Source organism: Enhydra lutris, unplaced genomic scaffold (assembly GCF_002288905.1).
Source record: "Enhydra lutris kenyoni isolate GAN:26980312 unplaced genomic scaffold, ASM228890v2 scaffoldscaffold62, whole genome shotgun sequence".
Taxonomy (NCBI): domain Eukaryota; kingdom Metazoa; phylum Chordata; class Mammalia; order Carnivora; family Mustelidae; genus Enhydra; species Enhydra lutris.
In genome coordinates, this window is record NW_019154146.1 from 692,507 (window position 1) to 712,371 (window position 19,865).

The 19,865-nt window shown below is 46.2% G+C and overlaps 1 protein-coding gene across 1 annotated transcript in view; it reads left to right on the top strand.

Annotated features, from left to right (window-relative positions):
- The window catches only part of LOC111158660 (WD repeat domain 27), an 88,389-nt gene that overhangs the window by 32,212 nt on the left and 36,312 nt on the right, over positions 1-19,865 (top strand). Inside the window, 2 exon segments of the mRNA XM_022520853.1 lie at positions 7,068-7,165; positions 8,049-8,151. Coding sequence (XP_022376561.1) covers positions 7,068-7,165; positions 8,049-8,151 — 201 coding nt within the window.

A 19,865-nucleotide genomic window follows, 5' to 3' on the forward strand; every position in this document is an offset into this window, starting at 1 on the left:
CACCATCACCACCACCATCACCATCACCATCATCATATCACCACCATCATTACCACCACCATCACCACCACCACCAACATATCATCACCATCACTACCGTCACCATCATCACCATCACCACCACCATCATTTTTTGTGTATGGAAAGTGGTTTGCCAACATTTCCATTAAAAGCCCTATTTTCTTTTTCTTTTACTTGTTCTGTTCTTTATCTCTTTCTGGCACTTATTGCAGAGCCATGAAAACTTTATCTAGATGAAACTTATTATGAAAATCTGAAAATGTCAGTCTGAGATTTATATTTTCCATTTGGTTCTAAATTTGTTTTAATTGTTTCAGCTGATTAAATTGGAAATACAAAATATAGTTTTGGAGTTTGAAATGCTTTTTACTTACAAAAAATATAACCCTAGTTTTAAGATGATGGTAAAGATAATTCTTTTAAACTAAACAATTTTCTCATATTTTCAAAAGAAGTTATTTCATTTTGAAAAATAATGTGATGCTATTTTGTCTGACATCTTAGGGTTTTCTTTCCATTCCTCTGTTCCCATTTCATGGTAGAAGACTTTTAAATCTTTTGTATTCATTACTTTTCTCTGTTGTAGGGGTTAAGTGAGATAATGCAGGTAAATCTCTTAACATATTCCTAGTTCATTAAATGACAACTATTCTTCCTGTAATTTTTAAATATAAATTTATGAAGTTTGATGGGCATTGCCTTAAAAACTCTCACTTCTCAAATCCACCTAATTTCACACAATCCTTTTGTTCCTGTCAGTGTTAAGGCTCAGTAATTTGCTACTTGCAGTGGAAGGTCAGAATCTGAACTAAGAAATCGCTTTCAAAGAAATTATAACACAGAAGGTGGTGGGTGGGGACAAGGGTCATTTTACACAAAGCTGACTGTGCGAGTGCCATGATGTGAGATGACGGAGTGTGCTGGTGGTAATGAGGACGTTTCCTGGGTCCTGGGAAGACTGGAGAAGGCTGCACTTGACTGGGACTCTTCCTTGTCACATACTCTCAGGCAGAACTTGATTTTAGGAGGAATTTGAAGGCACATAAACTAGGTTGCCTTAGCCCACGCAGTTAGTCTGGGCTAAAAGCTGGGAGGTTCCCTGTGTTCCGCGTGTCCTCACAGCCTGACTCCCATACGTAAACCCACGTGTGAATGCCACAAGCGCGCCCAGTGCTGCCTAGTTAGCCGCTGCCTGTGCAGTCTGTGTGTCTGTCCTCTGCCCCAGGCACCACCCGCTGCCACCCCACTCCGCTGTCTCCACAAGGCTCTTCCTCAACGTAGTCGCACTCCCACTGCTAACTACAAGTGACCGTGTCAGTGTCTTCCTTGAAATTCCTCAAGGTTCCCAGGAACTCTTTAGACAGAGTTGGACTTGGACTGCAGGCCCTTGCTGCCCTCCTGTCTCATCCCTCTGTGGACTTAGGTCTCAGGCTGGGCTTGTGAGGGAACCTAGGGGTTGCTGGGCCCAGGCCCTCATCTTGTACCAGAGATGGCTTCGGTGGGATGCGTCGTGCTCAGGTAACTTTTAGCTCCTGGCAGGGGGCACTCACCAGGACAGGAGGAGGCAAGTGCCCAGTGTTTGCCTGTGACACTCTTACAGGTGCACACGCCGTAGCTCACGTGTACGGACATGGCAGGCTGAGCGTGCATGAGCTCTGTCCTCCGAGACCCTGATGCATGCACACGGACGCTGAGACACTTTCTGCCAGTTCCCTGAGCTGCATCAGCGGCGAGTTTTCCCTCGGCCGAAGTGCCGTGGGGTGCTGTGGTCTCGGGGCCTCTGTGCCGTGTCTCGGTGTCCAGGCTTGGGCCTTCCCCACAGCCTGGTCGTGAGCCTGAGGAGCAGAGCTGGGGTCCGGTCCCTCCACGACTGCTGCACTCACCACGGCGAGGTCGTAGGGGATGGTGGAGGCCAAATGTGCCAGAGCCTGCCCCTTGTCCCCACCACCCTCGTGGCCTGCCCCGGATCGGGACATGCAGATGCACACGTGAGCACATGTGTGTGTGCACATGTACCACGCTAGTGACCGACTCATCTAGATGTGTGTCCCGGTGGGTCTGCACCTGCCGTGCTAGTGAGCCCTGGGGTGCACGTGTGTAGGAGAGAGTGGGGTCCTCACAGCTGACGGATGAACTGCAGGGGGGCGGGTTCACACAGCCACACACGCGCTGTGCCGAGGCCCCTCTGTGTGCCCTCTCTGAGGAGGTGAGGTGGGCACAGGGCCAGGCGGTACGGGAGTGGCCGCGTGTGCGTCAGGAGAGCAGAATGCAGGCCCATGCGGGAAGCCCGAGGTGGAGCTTGTGGGCTCTGGGCACGGGGTGGGCTTTGTTGTGGGCCCAGGGCAGCTGCTGTGGAGGCCGAGCAGGAAGGCGAGGGACCGCGCTGACGCTTGCGTGGGTGTGCCTGAGCGAGCTGCACAGACATGGAGACAATGACCTTGCGCCGCTGGCTCTGGCTGGAAGGGCTTGTGCCGCGCTGTCTTCTCCCCCACGGGCAGGGCGCTGGTGCTCAGGGAGTGCATGGTGCCGCGCAAGTCCCCCTCCGTGGCGCGGCGGGTGGGGGACGAGAGAAGGGATGGGACGGAGCAGCAGGTGGGGGATGGGACCCCGAGCGGCCGCACCAGCTTGTGCCAGGCCCTGCACCTGGTGGCTTCCCGGCCTCCCGGCTGCTGGGGCGTCCCGAGCTGCTGCGTGGGCACTCACCCTGCTCCCTCTGCAGCAGCCGGCTTCACGGGACGCTCCGTAGATGCAGCTCCCCTGCCCGGGTAGCCGCCTGGGGCCGCTCCTGCCACATGCCGGCTGCCTGGCTGGTGCGGAGAGGTCGAGTCTGCTGCAGTCCGTGGGGCTCAGGGTGGGGCCCGTGTTCAGGGCGGGGTGTCAGGCTGGACGCAGGGGCCCCTACCTGATGGACATGGGTCTTGGGACAGTGTCTCTGCAGAGTCCTCGGGAACTGCGCTCTGGGCGCACCGGCATCCTGTGCAGAGCCACTGCTGTGAAGAGACAGGTGTCCTTCCTCCTCGGAGACACGGTGACCACTCTGTCCCTCTCACGAAACCTCTTGTCATTCTGAGTTTTCGTGCATTTGCTGTAGGAAACTGCTTAACATCTCTTCTCTGTTAAGTAGCAGCTTATGCAATGACCCAGCGGTAGCCTGGTCTACCTCAAATTGATGTGGTCCTCCAGTGATGACTGGTATTTCGGGCATCATGGTGGCGTGCTCGTGGATGGGAGGGGTGGTGTGAGGAAAAATAGTCCTGAGGGTTTTACTTACTGGGAACAAATAACTGGTCTGACTTCCTGAAAATACCCGTCTGAGTGGTATGTGACGGGAGGGTAGGGACGGAGTGTAAGGTTACAGACGCTCACACTGTACTCTAATAGCTTGTTTTCCTTTTCTAAGCTTCTCTTAAATTTTTGTTCAGTTACACAATACGCATTCAAGTGTTCTGACTAACCGCAGCCGTGTGGGGGCTGCTGCCCAGCAGTGCTCATGGAGCACAGATCCTAACTGGCCCAAATGCCATATTTCCAGTAAAACGTGAACGAGATCATTCGAATTTCTCTTGAGCTCAGGAAGAGCATAGCCATGTTCGTCACGCAGCAGAACGCTCTTGTGCAAGCGCACTGGCGCGCAGCCTGAAACCCCTCTCCTGGGGATTGCCCCGCGATCGTGGCTGGAGAAGCAGACTGTTCCCTTTTATCACGTTCACAAGAGTACCACAGCGAAACATGAGCGCCATGGTTTCCTATTTTTAAATGGTGTGATAATATTAAGTGATTTATTTTTACAATGAAAATACACAAATCTTTTATGATTTTTTGATCTCTTTAAAAATTATAGCTATTGTTTTTCCCTTATATATAATAAAAACTTGACTGTTACTTCTTTTCAATGCTTGAATAAGATATACACATTTTTGTGATTTGGATACACAATGCTATACAGCTAATTTGATGTAAAAAATTAAATATGTAATGGTTGAAATCGTTTTCTTATGGAAAATCGTATCACACAGAACTTTTTTTCTGCAGGAGTGGTCAGTAAAACCCTATGATCGCCTTGAAATGTATTACTTTATTATCTTTTTTTTTTTTCCTTTTCTTAAAGAAATGAAGTGCTTGTGGGGACAGACACAGTCTGCTCTGTATCTTTCTGCCTTGTTCTTCTTTGATGACCGCAAGTGGATTTGGTGCGGCTCTTTCCCAGGACACATCAAACTGCGTCCTGGGCCATGTGCGCTGTTGTTCTTGCCCATGACGGCAGCAGACTGCGTGTCCCTGTGCCGCGTGACGCTTGTTCCCCATTAGAGAGTTTCTAATTCCCAGTATGACTTTTTTTTTAAACCTAGACTTTATTTAGATGTGCGCTTTTAGATTTCTACACATACGAGCTTGTTTTCGGTAAACTTTTTGTGACTGGTTTCTGATTTCATGGCGTGGTGTTCTATGCACGTGACCCGTATGCCCCTGGTTCTCCTCTGCTGCTGGGATTTTTGCATTTATTGAGAAACCGGCTCCCTGGTGGATTTTTATGGCTGTCACGTGTGTGTGTATGAAAAGAAGATGTTCTCACCCGCCACGGTGCATAGATGTCTGTTGGCCCAACTTTATTAGTTGTACTCAAGTTATTCATGTTCCTAATTTTTTGTACTCTCAATTGTTTTTTTTTTATTAGAGAAATGTATTAGCATCTCTTCCTATGATTGTAATCTTGTCTATTTTTCTTACAATTCTATTAATTTTTGCCCCATATAGTTACAGGCTGTGTCATTCGGGACATCTAAGTCAGAGTTCTTGTGCTTCCATTGCAGTGCTCCTTTTATAACATCTACAGACTATTTTTAATGAGGTCTTATTTGCCTGGTAACTATTTTCTCGAGTACTTACGCAATCTATCTTGCCTTGTTTTCTTTAGTATATGCTCTTTTTCCCTCACCCTTCACATTCCGCCTTCAAAACTAATATTTTAAGAGTTTTTCTTGAAATCCAATTAAGAATCTCTTCTTTTTTTTTTAACTTGTTTAGTGTGCAATTGGTATGATTACTCATACATTTTATGCTTTCTACATTAAAGAGAAAAAAAAAACTTCTGTATTTCCTATTTATTGTGCATTTTCTTTGCTTCTTCATTTCTTCTTCCTTAGTCTCAATTGGATTGATAGAAAAAAGATTTTAATTCTCTTTCTATCCCTGTGAATGCTTTTGGTTTTTTACTGGTGAGCGTCAAGAAACCGGCAGTATTGTAAGGTATCATAACTCTGCCTTCTGTTGGACTAGGTCTGGACTTGTCCTCAGACTCAGGGCCTTGCGCAGTGCCCAGCGTCAGTGCATGAGCTCTGGATGTGTGCTGGACGGCCGTTGAACTGTCCGGGTGTTAGCGTTACAAGGTGTCTTGACCTTGTGATCGTTAGTGGACTGTTAAGCTCTCTTGAGAGGCGTAGCTGGGTGGCCATGAGCGGATTCCTCTGTGTCATGTTTCTCACTTGAAATGGGGTAAAATAGCTTACGTCTCATAAGTTTGTTAAGAGGATGAAATGTTCAGTGTTTAGAATGCTGTTGGCACAGAGTTAAGACTCTCTGTTAGTTTTTTGTTGGGTTTATGTAAACCTTCATTTCCTATTTGTAACTGAAGAATGACCTTGACGTATGTGCACACTGCAAGGATAAACGCTTTCAGATGTACTTTATTACATTTTTCTCTCTTTTTTAAAGATTTTATTTATTTATTTGACAGAGATCACAAGTAGGCAGAGAGGCAGGCAGAGAGAGAGAGGAAGGGAAGCAGGCTCTCCACTGAGCAGAGAGCCCGATGCGGGGCTCGATCCCGAGACCCTGGGGTCATGACCTGAGCTGAAGGCAGAGGCTTTAACCCACTGAGGCACCCATGCAGCACTTTATTACATTTTTCTTAATAACATGTATATTCTTGACATGGAAGGAAGATGGACATTTTTTTCTTGTGTTATGTTAGTCACCATACAGTATGTCATTAGTTTTTGATGCGGTGTCCCAAGATTCATTGTTCGTGTGTAACACCCAGTGCTCCATGCACTATGTGTCCTCCTCAATACCCACCACCAGGCTCACCCAACCTCCCCCCCGCCTCCCCTCCAAAACCCTCAGTTTGTTTCTCAGAGTCCACAGTCTCTCATGGTTCACCTCCCCTTCCAATTTCCCTCAACTCCCTTCTCCTCTCCATCTCCCCTTGTCCTCCATGCTATTTGTTATGCTCCACAAATAAGTGAAACCATATGATAACTGACTCTCTCTGCTTGACTTATTTCACTCAGCATCATCTCTTCCAGTCCCGTCCATGTTGCTACAAAAGTTGGGTATTCATCCTTTCTGATGGAGGCATCATACTCCATCGTGTGTATGGACCACGTCTTCCTTACCCATTCGTCCGTTGAAGGGCATCTTGGTTCTTTCCACAGTTTGGAGACCGTGGCCCTTGCTGCTATGAACATTGGGGTGCAGATGGCCCTTCTGTTCACTACATCTGTATCTTTGGGGTAAATACCCAGTAGTGCAATGGCAGGGTCATAGGGTAGCTCTATTTTTAATTTCTTGAGGAATCTCCACACTGTTCTCCAAAGTGGCTGCACCAACTTCCTGTTCCACTTCCTTGTGGAGCATAACAAATAGCATGGAGGACAAAGGGGGTTAGAGAGGAGAAGGGAGTTGAGGGAAATTGGAAGGGGAGGTGAACCATGAGAGACTGTGGACTCTGAAAAACAATCTGAGGGTTTGGGAGGGGAGGGGAGTGGGGGTTGGGGGAGCCTGGTGGTGGGTACTAAGGAGGGCATGGATTGCATGGAGCACTGGGTGTGGTGCATAAACAATGGATCTTGGAACACTGAAAAAATTAAAAAAGGCAAAAAACCCCCAGAATTATTCAGAAGGATGTTTTTGGAGGCCAGTTTTTTTTTTTTTTTTTTTTTTTTTGTCCGTTTCTTACTTGACATTCACTGTCGTTAGGCATCATTGCATGGTTTATGAATTCAGCCTCTAAAGAGCACGTCTCGTTTCCTCCCCTTTGACCCTAGGGATCGTGATTCACGACTCAGCAGCCGCTGCTGTATAACCTCTTTGCCACCACAGCCGCTGGGGACGGCGTGAAGCTGTGGGACCTGAGAACCCTGAGGTGAGGCCCGTCCTGGCCTGCAGGCCGCAGGTCGGGGCACACCGGGGCACACGGGCTCAGTGCCTGTGAACTCAGTTTGACGTCTTTTTTCCAAATACGGCGTGATTGTGGTGAACCCGTTCCCGCTGACGCATCTAAGAGAAGTCTGACTTATACACAGAACAGGTCACAGCAGTTTGGAACGCTAACGGGAGCAGTGCTGGTCTTTCCCGTCTGTGCATGTGCCCTGTGCCCTGAGGGTCAGAGACGCACAGGGGTCATGAGATGCTCCGAAGCAACAGTTTGCGAGCGCACCTATCGGGCTGTCCTGTTCCGTTACGGGGACTGATCACTAAACAGCGTATGTAGCCCAGTGTCAGCAATGCTCGTGTGTGTGACTGCACACGGCGGGGTCACACGGGCGATGTGAGCAGTGTCCCTGCTCTCCTCTGTAATGGCGAGATGGGGATAAAAGGCCCTGTGACGTGGTGGGGGGCTCCCAGGGGCCGTCTCTGGCGGCGGCTCAGTGTGGCACCCTGGAGTCCCCAGAGCCCAGCCCTGTGCTGGCCCACGCTGGCGCAGGCTTTCCTGGAACCGGCCCGGGTCCCCCCACATCTGTAACACTTCGGAGGTGGTTGGCGGGAGCACCTGACCTGCTCGAGAGAGCACTGCACCTGCCCAAGTCTTCGATCACTGATCCAAGTAATCTGTGGTTTGGAAACGGTTGTTTTTCTATTTTGCATGTCCAGGATGGCCTGCTGGCCTTTAATGACTCGTGTGTGCAAGTCTCAGCGCTGGTTCGTTCGTTGTCGGGAAGACAGACTGCGTGTCAGCGTCCTTTGCCCCCTTTGTGTTAAAATTAAAGAATCATATTTTTCTCCTGGTGTTTCTCTTTTTCCTATAGATGCGAGCGCTGTTTTGAGGGACATCCAAACCACGGATACCCCTGTGGGATTGCCTTCAGCCCGTGCGGACGCTACGTGGCTTCTGGTGTGGAGGACAGACACGTAAGTGCCACCATGGCGTGTCGCTTCAACTTCAGTCCTGACCCCTCTGCTCGTTCTTGTGGAGACAGTTTATAAGCACGAACACCTTTAATAAGCGTGACGTGAGAGCTGTGACCGGCCCTCCTGTGTTAGTATTGGTGAGGCCAGATTTTTTTAACCCCAGTCACACGTTAATTTATTTCTTTATTCATTTATCAGTCATGGCACAAGTTGTCTTCCACGTGAAAGGAGTTGCTACACGCTGCTCTCCTGCGAATCGCCAGATGACAACAGTAATAAGTACAAGATCAGATCCGAGGTTTTTACCAGGAGTGCTGCTTTTGGATATCTCTGGGAACAATGTACTGATTTTATTGTTCATTTTTCTGACTTTCCAGAGAAGCGCTTTTATTGATTCGTAGGGCTTGGGAAGGGGAAGGACGCAGGGAAAGGGACTTTCGGAATCGGCCCTGGCACGGCGAGGACTCGGCAGGGTCCGGGCCGCAGTCTCCCGTGCGTCCTGGTGGTCACCGCCTGTCATGAGGATGTCCTGCGTCTCCCAGTTGGCCACTTTGGGTCTTAGGCACAGGCCCTGGCGACGTCTCAGCCCCGGGCTGGCTCCCTCACGCTGCGGCAGCTCTGCCTCCTTCGGGCTGTCGCGGTACCAGGGGTTCCCTCGGGGCCGATCTGTTCGCAGATGTGCGGTGTCGTCGCGAGGAGCCTCCGCGTGGGGGGCGTCACCGATCAGCCCGCACCACAGGATCTGGTCGCGGGTGGTGCCAGAGGGGAGAGCCGGGCGCCCCCACCTCCGCTGGCCGGCGGTCCCGCTCGCTGTCTGACGGGGTCGTCACCGTGGCGCCGCGGCCACTGCTGGGCATCGTTCTTGTTTACCCGGCGGCCCAGCGGACCCCGTCCACAGCGGCTCTCGGGCTGCTCTCGGCCCCTCCCCCGCAGAGGTGGTTGTGTGGCTGCGTGGGGGGGGTGAGACGAGTGGACACACACGGGGTCCGGCTCGCTTGGCTGTGTTTCCCTGAGCAAAAGCGACGCCACCCGGTTCAGCCGTGCTTGCCGAGCCGCTCCGTGGGCGACCCCGAGACCCCAGAGCCACATGGGCAGCTCGGACCCCCTCCCGCCGCTCGGTCTCGGGGTGCAGCTGCTCAGACAGAGCACGGGGCCTCTTTACTGGACGGGGTCACGGGCGGGGACGTTCTGCTGTCCTGGGCCACGTTCCGCTCTGCCAGCACCTGCTGATCAGAAGGACGCCCGTCCCTGGGCTCGGCCATGCGGTTGCGTGACCCTGGAGGGGCCGCTCCTGGACGCCTCCCAGAGAGCTTGCGGCCGTGGCGGCGTGCATGTGGTTCCTGTTTCCATCGTTTTCTGCCGGAGGACCCGCTTTTCTCTCTGCCTCCCGCCTATGGCTTCTCATATCCTTCACCATCAGGTCCTTCTGGGTCAGTTTGTCGTGGTTCAGAAATGTGTGTGATTGTCCGAGAGTCAGACGCCAGTTCCGACACCGTGACTGCGGTTGGTCGCACACTCCTCCAGCAGAAATCCCAGCCCTCATTTTCTGTCACTTGGATCCGTCCACACTTCAAAGTTTTCTCTCCGTGCTGATCTCTCACTGTCAGTGTCCCAGTCCCCAGGCACTGACGGTGCCAGCAGGAGTGCCCACATCTCTGAGCGCCAGACTCCTGCCTCCGGTTCTTACCTGATGGCCATTGGTTGTCTGCTGCTTCCTCCTGCCTTAATTTCCACTGAGCGTGGAGGGCACCGAGGGGCCGCACCCCCGCTGGGACACCACCCGCTGCCCCGCCAGCTGGCTCAGTGTCTATTTTATTTCATTGTTGAATTGATTTTTTAAAATGTAATACTACTTCTTTTAGAGAGGGAGGTTGGAGAGGAGCACAGGGAGGGCGGGAATCTCAAGCGGGTTCCGTACCCAGCGTGCGGCGCAACTTGGCGCTTGATCCCACAACCCTGAGATCATGACCTGAGCCGAAGTCCACAGTCAGACCTTCAGCTGATGGAGCCCCGCAGGCGCCCCTCAGTGTACTTATTTTAGTGATGAAAATCCCTTCCTCTGCCCAACATACATTACATGTGAGACTCACATGTCTTATGGTGGATTTGGAATAGAAACTAGTACATTCCCATTTGTCCTCAGCATATTTAAACACATTTTGTGTCAGTTTCCTAGGGCTGTTGCAACAAATCACCATGAATTTGGCAGCTTGAAACAAGAGAAGTCTCTCTCTCACTTCTGGAGCCTGCAAGTCTGAAGTCAAGGTGTTGGAGGGTTGGGTCCTCCTAGAGGCCCCGAGGGACCGTCTGCCCTCCCCTCCCCTCTGACATTCGCGTGTTGGTGGGCATCTTGGTTCCTTCCACACTTTGGCTCCGGTAGATAATGCTGCTATAGACATAGGGCTGCATGTCTCCCTTCAAATTGGTGTTTTTATATTCTTTGGGTGGTGCAATTACTGATCCATAGAGTAGTTCTACTTTTAACTTTTTGAGAAACCTCCACACTTGCACCAACTTGCATTCCCACTAACAGTACACGAGGCTCCCCTTTCTCCCCGTCCTCACCAACGCCTGTTGTCTCTTGCGTTGTTGATTCTAGCCGTTCTGACAGTGTGAGGTGGTATCTCACTGTGGTTTTGATTTCATTTCCCTGGTGGTGAGTGATGTGGAGCATCTTTTCACGTGTCTGTTGGCCATCTGGATGTCTTCTTTGCAGAAACGCCTGTTCATGTCCTCTGCCAACTTTTTAATCGGACTGTTTGGCTTTTGGGTGTTGACCTGTATGGGTTCTTTATAGACCGTGGACACCAGCCCTTTACCAGAGACGTCGTTTGCAGACATCTTCTCCCATTCCGTAAGTTGTCTTTTAGTTCTGTTGATGGTTTCCTTTGCTGTGCAGAAGCTTTTGATCTTGATTTTCCCCCACTAGTTTCATTTGGGCTTTCCCTCAGGAGACATATCAGGAAAAATTTTCTATGATTGATGTCAAAGAGATAACTGCCTGTGTTTTCTTCTAGGAGTTTAATGGTTTCAGGTCTCACATTGAGGTCTTTCATCCATTTTGAGTTTATCCTGGGGTGAGGTATAAGAGAATGGTCCAGTTTCAGTCTTCTGCATGTGGCTGTCCCGTGTTCCCAGCACCATTTATGGAAGAGACTGTCTTCTTTCCATTGGACATTCTATCCTGCTTCATCGAAGATTAATTGACCATATAATCATGGGTTTATTCCTGGGCTCTCTGTTCTGTTCCACTGATCTGGGTGTCTGTGTTTGTGCCCATACCATCCTGTTGTGTTCGTTCTAGACTTGTAGTAGATCTTAGGATCTGGGATTGTGATATTTCCAGTGTCGTTTTTCTTTTTCAAAATTGCTTTGATTTTTTTTTTATTAATTTCAATTAGCCAGCATATAGTACATCATTACTTTGATGTAGTGTTCAATGATTCATGAGTTGCGCATAACACCCTGTGCTCGCTCATCACACACTCAACACTCATCACACACCTCATTGCACACATCAAGTGCCCTCCTTTATGCCCATCACCTGGTTACCCCATCGCTCCACCCCTCCCTTCTGTAATCCTCAGTGTGTTTTCTGGAGTCAAGAGTCTCTCATGGTTTGTCTATCTCTGATTTCTTCCCATTCAGGTTTCCCTCCCTGCCTCTGTGGGCCTCCAGGCTATTCCTTATGTTCCACATATGAGTGAAACCATGTGATTGTCTTTCTCTGCTTGACTTATTTCACTTAGTGTAATCCCTTCCAGAGCAATCTACAGATTCAGTGCATTTCCTATCAAAATACCAACATCATTTTTCACAGAACTAGAATAATTCTAAAATTTGTATGGAACCACAAAAGACCCCAAATTTCCAATGCAATGATTTTTAAGAAGGAAAAGACACTTAAAAAAAAAATTAACAGAGAGAGCACAAGTGGTGGGAGCAGCAAACAGAGGGGGAGAGAGAAGCAGGCTTCCTGTCTTGCTAATTTTGGCCATTCTAACTGGTGTAAGGTGGTATCTCAATGTGGTTTTGATTTGAATCTCCCTGATGGCTAGTGATGATGAGCATTTTTTCATGTGTCTGATAGCCATTTGTATGTCTTCATTGGAGAAGTGTCTGTTCATATCTTCTGCCCATTTTTTGATATGATTGTCTGTTTTGTGTGTGTTGAGTTTGAGGAGTTCTTTATAGATCCTGGATATCAGCCTTTTGTCTGTACTGTCATTTGCGAATATCTTCTCCCATTCCGTGGGTTGCCTCTTTGTTTTCTTGACTGTTTCCTTTGCTGTGCAGAAGCTTTTGATCTTGATGAAGTCCCAAAACTTAATTTTCACTTTTGTTTCCTTTGCCTTTGGAGACATATCTTGAAAGAAGTTGCTGTGGCTGATATCGAAGAGGTTCCTGCCTATGTTCTCCTCTAGGATTCTGATGGATTCTTGTCTCACATTGAGGTCTTTTATCCATTTTGAGTTTATCTTTGTGTATGGTGTAAGAGAATGGTCGAGTTTCATTCTTCTACATATAGCTGTCCAGTTTTCCCAGCACCATTTAAATAACACGCCAAAAGAAGTAACTAAAAGCAAACAAAAAGCAAACAAAGCCTGACCAGTCCCCATTTGGAGGTGACTGGGGCAGTAGTCCCTCACTCAGAACCATGTCCTTTTAAGGAAAATAATTCAGCAACTGTCTTGCCTTTCCTGTTTGGACAGTGTTTCAAGTTGGCCTGATACCCTCTTTGAAGAAGAAAAGTTATTTTTTTAGGAAACAATTCCAGACAAATGGAATGAATGGCAGAGTTAGAATATTCCCCTCTTGCAATCTCAAAGTAATTTACTTTGGCAGGTGTCCTCAGTAGATGACACTATCAGATAAAGTCAATGGTCCCTAGACAGCTCGAAGAGACGTTTCTCCAAAGAAGACATAGTAGTGGCCGGTAGGTTCATCACGCATCATCAGGGAAATTCAAGCCAAAAGCAGTGACACATCACCTCACAGCTGCAAGGATGGCCATCCTTGAAAAACTGGTAGATAGGTGTCGGCAAGCATGTGGGGAAATTGGAACCCTCTTGCACAGTTAGTAGGGATGTAAATTGGTGCAGCCACTCTGGAAAATAGTGTGGAGGTTCCTTATAAAACTAAAAATAGAATTACCATAGGGCCCAGTAATCCCACTCCTGGGTGTTTATCCAAAAGAACTGAAATCAAGAGCTTGAAGAGACATTTGCTCTCCTGTGTTACTGTAAAATTATTCACAATAGCCAAGATGTGCAAATGACCCAAATGTTTATTAATGGATGAATAAGAAGATTTGGTGAATGCATACAGTGGAATGCTGTTCAACCTTAAAAATGAAGGAGGTCCTACCATTCGCAATGAAGTAGATGAACCCGGAGGATATTATACTAAGTGAAATATGCCTGGCACAGGAGGACAGGTACTGCATCGTTCTATTTCTGTGAAGATTCTGAAACAGTTGCACTCACAACACAGGGAAGTGGACTCATGGCTGGCAGCCAGGACGGGCCTTGGGAGACAGACGTTGGTCAAAGGCACAGAATTTCGGGTATGCAGGACGAGTCTGGAGCTGTTGAACCCAGGCCCACAGTCAGCAGCACCACACCTGCACTTGCACGTTAACAGACCTCATGGGAAATGTTCTCACTACAGTTAACAAACAGGCCGATGGACGTTCTCCAAGGACGTCGTGCCGTCACACCCAGCCTTCCTGACCAACATTAGCATCATTCAGCGCACACCGTGTTAGACGGTATGGGCATTCCTAGCGATATTTTGGGGCACACCACACTAATAGTCACCATAAAGTATTCTTATGAAAAATAAGTAGAAACTGGACTGAATTGAGTCTTTGTAGATAATTTCTGGTTTAGGGCACATACGCAGGGTGATGGAGCCATTGAAAGACATCACACAGAGGGGAACGGACAAGTCCTGAGTGGGACATTTTTCAGGACACTGACCCCTTGTCTTCAGCGAGTCTCTGGCATGGGGGAAAGGATTGCTCCAAACAGCCGTGCTGGAGAGACGTAGCAGCACCATGGGGACCCTGTTGGGGGCCTGCGTGCAGGGACACTTGTGGACACCGGCAGTGTCCTCTGACTGGGACTCTCCAGGACTTCCTTTATTTCATTTGGGTACAAAACAGCAGCTCAAGCATGTGCACAATGTCCGTGTTTCTAGAAATCCTCACAAAGTACGGGGCATATCATCGTAGCAATTTGCCAAAAATGCTTCATAATTCTTCCGTCATAAATTAAAAGAAAAAAGTAAAGAACAAATGTTTGGTAGTTGGACAAGCAGAGCAAAATCTCGACAGTGTTGTGTTTCGGTTATGCATGTGTGGGCGGGTTATGTAATTCCCCATACTTTTGTATATATTTGAAATTTATCATAATAAAGCCAAGCACACCAACTTGCATTCCCACCAACAGTGTAAGAGGGTTCCCCTTTCTCCACATCCTCTCCAACACATGTTGTTTCCTGTCTTGCTAATTTTGGCCATTCTAACTGGTGTAAGGTGGTATCTCAATGTGGTTTTAATTTGAATCTCCCTGATGGCTAGTGATGATGAACATTTTTTCATGTGTCTGATAGCCATTCGTATGTCTTCATTGGAGAAGTGTCTGTTCATATCTTCTGCCCATTTTTTGATGTGATTATCTGTTTTGTGCGTGTTGAGTTTGAGGAGTTCTTTATAGATCCTGGATATCAATCTTTTGTCTGTACTGTCATTTGCAAATATCTTCTCCCATTCCATGGGTTGCCTCTTTGTTTTGTTGACTGTTTCCTTTGCTGTGCAGAAGCTTTTGATCTTGATGAAGTCCCAAAACTTAGTTTTCACTTTTGTTTCCTTTGCCTTTGGAGACATATCTTGAAAGAAGTTGCTGTGGCTGATATCGAAGAGGTTCCTGCCTATGTTCTCCTCTAGGATTCTGATGGATTCCTGTCTCACATTGAGGTCTTTTATCCATTTTGAGTTTATCTTTGTGTATGGTGTAAGAGAATGGTCGAGTTTCATTCTTCTACATATAGCTGCCCAGTTTTCCCAGCACCATTTATTGAAGAGACTGTCTTTTTTCCGCTGTATGTTTTTTGCTGTTTTGTCGAAGATTATTTGACCATAGAGTTGAGGGTCCATATCTGGGCTCTCTACTCTGTTCCACTGGTCTATGTGTCTGTTTTTATGCCAGTACCATGCTGTCTTGGTGATCACAGCTTTGTAGTAAAGCTTGAAATCAGGTCACGTGATGCCCCCAGTTTTATTTTTGTTTTTCAACATTTCCTTAGCGATTCGGGGTCTCTTCTGGTTCCATACAAATTTTTGGATTATTTGCTCCAGCTCTTTGAAGAATACCGGTGGAATTTTTATTGGAATGGCATTAAAAGTATAGATTGCTCTAGGCAGTGTAGACATTTTAACAATGTTTATTCTTCCGATCCAAGAGCATGGAATGGTCTTCCATCTTTTTGTGTCTTCTTCAGTTTCTTTCATGAGTGTTCTGTAGTTCCTCGAGTACAGATCCTTTACCTCTTTGGTTAGGTTTATTCCCAGGTATCTTATGGTTCTTGGTGCTATAGTAAATGGAATCGATTCTCTAATTTCCCTTTCTGTATTTTCATTGTTAGTGTATAAGAAAGCCACTGATTTCTGTACATTGACTTTGTATCCTGCCACGTTACTGAATTGCTGTATGAGTTCTAGTAGTTTGGGGGTGGAGTCTTTTGGGTTTTCCATATAAAGTTTCATGTCGTCTGCGAAGAGAGAGAGTTTGACTTCTTCATTGCCAATATGAATACCTTTTATTTCTCTTTGCTGTCTGATTGCTGTTGCTAGGACTTCTAATACTAGTTGAACAAGAGTGGTGAGAGTGGGCATCCTTGTCGTGCTCCTGATCTCAACGGGAAGGCTGCAAGCTTTTTTCCCATGGAGGATGATATTTGCTGTGGGTTTTTCATAGATAGATTTTATGAAGTTCAGGAATGTTCCCTCTATCCCTATACGTTGAACCGTTTTAATCAGGAACGGATGCTGGATTTTGTCAAATGCTTTTTCTGCATCAATTGAGAGGACTGGGGGCATCACGTTACCTGATTTCAAGCTTTACTACAAAGCTGTGATCACCAAGACAGCATGGTACTGGCATAAAAACAGACACATAGACCAGTGGAACAGAGTAGAGAGCCCAGATATGGACCCTCAACTCTATGGTCAGTTAATCTTCGCCAAAACAGGAAAAAATATACAGTGGAAAAAAGACAGTCTCTTCAATAAATGGTGCTGGGAAAACTGGACAGCTATATGTAGAAGAATGAAACTCGACCATTCTCTTACACCATACACAAAGATAAACTCAAAATGGATAAAAGACCTCAACGTGAGACAGGAATCCATGAGAATCCTAGAGGAGAGTATAGGCAGTAATCTCTTCGATATCAGCCACAGCAACTTCTTTCAAGATATGTCTCCAAAGGCAAAGGAAACAAAAGCGAAAATAAACTTTTGGGACTTCATCAAGATCAAAAGCTTCTGCACAGCAAAGGAAACAGTCAACAAAACAAAGAGGCAACCCACGGAATGGGAGAAGATATTTGCAAATGACAGTACAGACAAAAGATTGATATCCAGGATCTATAAAGAACTCCTCAAACTCAACACACACAAAACAGATAATCACATCAAAAAATGGGCAGAAGATATGAACAGACACTTCTCCAATGAAGACATACAAATGGCTATCAGACACATGAAAAAATGTTCATCATCACTAGCCATCAGGGAGATTCAAATCAAAACCACATTGAGATATCACCTTACACCAGTTAGAATGGCCAAAATTAGCAAGAAAGGAAACAACATGTGTTGGAGAGGATGTGGAGAAAGGGGAACCCTCTTACACTGTTGGTGGGAATGCAAGTTGGTGCAGCCTCTTTGGAGAACAGTGTGGAGATTCCTCAAGAAATTAAAAATAGAGCTTCCCTATGACCCTGGCATTGCACTACTGGGTATTTACCCCAAAGATACAGATGTAGTGAAAAGAAGGGCCATCTGTACCCCAATGTTTATAGCGGCAATGGCCACGGTCGCCAAACTGTGGAAAGAACCAAGATGCCCTTCTGCGGACGAATGGATAAGGAAGATGTGGTCCATATACACGATGGAGTATGATGCCTCCATCAGAAACGATGAATACCCAACTTTTGTAGCAACATGGACGGGACTGGAAGAGATGATGCTGAGTGAAATAAGTCAAGCAGAGAGAGTCAATTATCATATGGTTTCACTTATTTGTGGAACATAACAAATAGCATGGAGGACATGGGGAGTTAGAGAGGAGAAGGGAGTTGGGGGAAATTGGAAGGGGAGGTGAACCATGAGAGACTATGGACTCTGAAAAACAATCTGAAGGGTTTGAAGAGGTGGGAGGGGTAGGAGGTTGGGGGAACCAGGTGGTGGGTATTAGGGCACGGACTGCATGGAGCCCTGGGTGTGGTACAAAAACAATGAATACTGTTATGCTGAAAATAAATTAAAGAAAATGATTAAAAAAATGAATGTATATACCAAGCCAAATAAATAAATAAATAAATAAAATAGATATAGTAGAGGTAAGAAAAAAAAAAAAGAATGCTTGGATCAACCAGGAAATCAAAGAAGAACTTGAACAATTCATGGAAACCAATGGGAATGAAGACACATCGGTCCAAAACCTATGGGATACAGCAAAGGCAGTCCAAAGGGGGAAATACATAGCCATCCAAGCCTCCCTCAGAAAAATTGAAAAATCCAGAATACACCAGCTCTCTTTATACCTTAAAGAACTAGAGAATCAACAATAAATTAAGCCAACACAAGAAGGGAAATTATCAAGATTAGAGTAGAGATCAATGAGATAGAAACTAGAGATACAGTAGAATTCATCAATGAAACTAGAAGCTTGTTTTTTTTTGAAAGAGTCAATAAGATTGATAAACCATTGGTCTAATGAATCCTAAAGAAAAGAGAGAAGACCCAAATTAATAAAATTATGAATGAAAAGGGAGAGATCACGACTAACGCCAAGGAAATAGAAACAATCATCAGAAATTATTATCAACAGTTACATGCCAGTAAGTTAAGCAACCTAGATGAAATGGATGCATTCCTGGAAACCTATAAACTTCCAAAACTGAATCAGGAAGAAATTGACAACATGAATAGACCAATATCTCGTAACGAGATTGAAGCGGTGATCAAAAACCTCCCAAAAAATCAAAAAGAGCCCAGGACCTGATGGATTCCCTGGGGATTTCTACCAAACTTTCAAAGAAAAAACAATACCTATTTTTCCTGAAACTTTTTCAAAAAATAGAAACAGAAGGAAATCTTCCAGACTCTTTTTATGAAGCCAGCATTACCCTGATCCCCAATCCAGGCAAAGACCCTACCAAAAAGGAGAATTTCAGACCAATATCCCTGATGAACATGGATGCCAAGATTCTCAAGAAGATCCTAGCTAATAGGATCCAACAGCACATTAAAAAGATTATCCACTATGACCAGGCAGGATTCATCCCTGGGTTACAAGGGTGGTTCAACATTCGCAAATCAATCAGTGTGATAGAACAAATCAGTAAGAGAAGAGAGAAGAATCACATGGTCATCTCAATTGATGCAGAAAAAAGCATTTGACAAGATACAGCATCTGTTCCTGATTAAAACTCTTCAAAATATAGGGATAGAGGGAACATTCCTGAACTTCATAAAATCTATCTATGAAAAACCACAACAAATATCATCCTCAATGGGGAAAAGCTGACAGCCTTCTTGTTGAGATCAGGAACACGACAAGGATGCCCACTCTTGCCACTCTTGTTCAACATAGTATTCGAAGTCCTAGCAACAGCAATCAGACAGCAAAGAGAAATAAAAGGTATTCATATTGGCAATGAAGAAGTCAAACTCTCTTCACAGATGACATGATACTTTATATGGAAAACCCAAAAGACCACCCCCAAACTACATAGAGCTCATACAGCAATTCCGTAATGTGGCAGAATACAAAGTCAATGTACAGAAATCAGTGGCTTTCTTATACACTAACAATGAAAATACAGAAAGGGAAATTAGAGAATCAATTCCATTTACTATAGCACCAAGAACCATAAGATACCTAGGAATAAACCTAACCAAAGAGGTAAAGGATCTATACTCGAGGAACTACAGAACACTCATGAAAGAAGTTGAAGACACAAAAAGAAGAGCATTTCATGCTCACGGATCGGAAGAATAAACAATGTTAAAATGTCTACACTGCCCAGAGCAGTCTATACTTTCAAGGCCATTCTGATCAAAATTCCACAGGCATTTTTCAAAGAGCTGGAACAAGCAACTTAAAATTTGTGTGGAATCAGAAGAGACCCCAAATTGCTAAGGAAGTGTTGAAAAAGAAAAAACTGGGGGCAACATAATGCCTGATTTCAAGCTTTACTACAAAGCTTTGATCACCAAGACAGCATGGTACTGGCACAAAAACAGACACATAGACCAGTGGAATAGAGTAGAGAGCCCAGATATGGACCCTCAACTCTATGGTCAAATAATCTTTGACAAAGCAGGAAAAAATATACCGTGGAGAAAAGACAGTCTCTTCAATAAATCGTGCTGGGAAAATTGGACAACCATGTTTAGAAGAATGAAACTTGATCATTCTCTT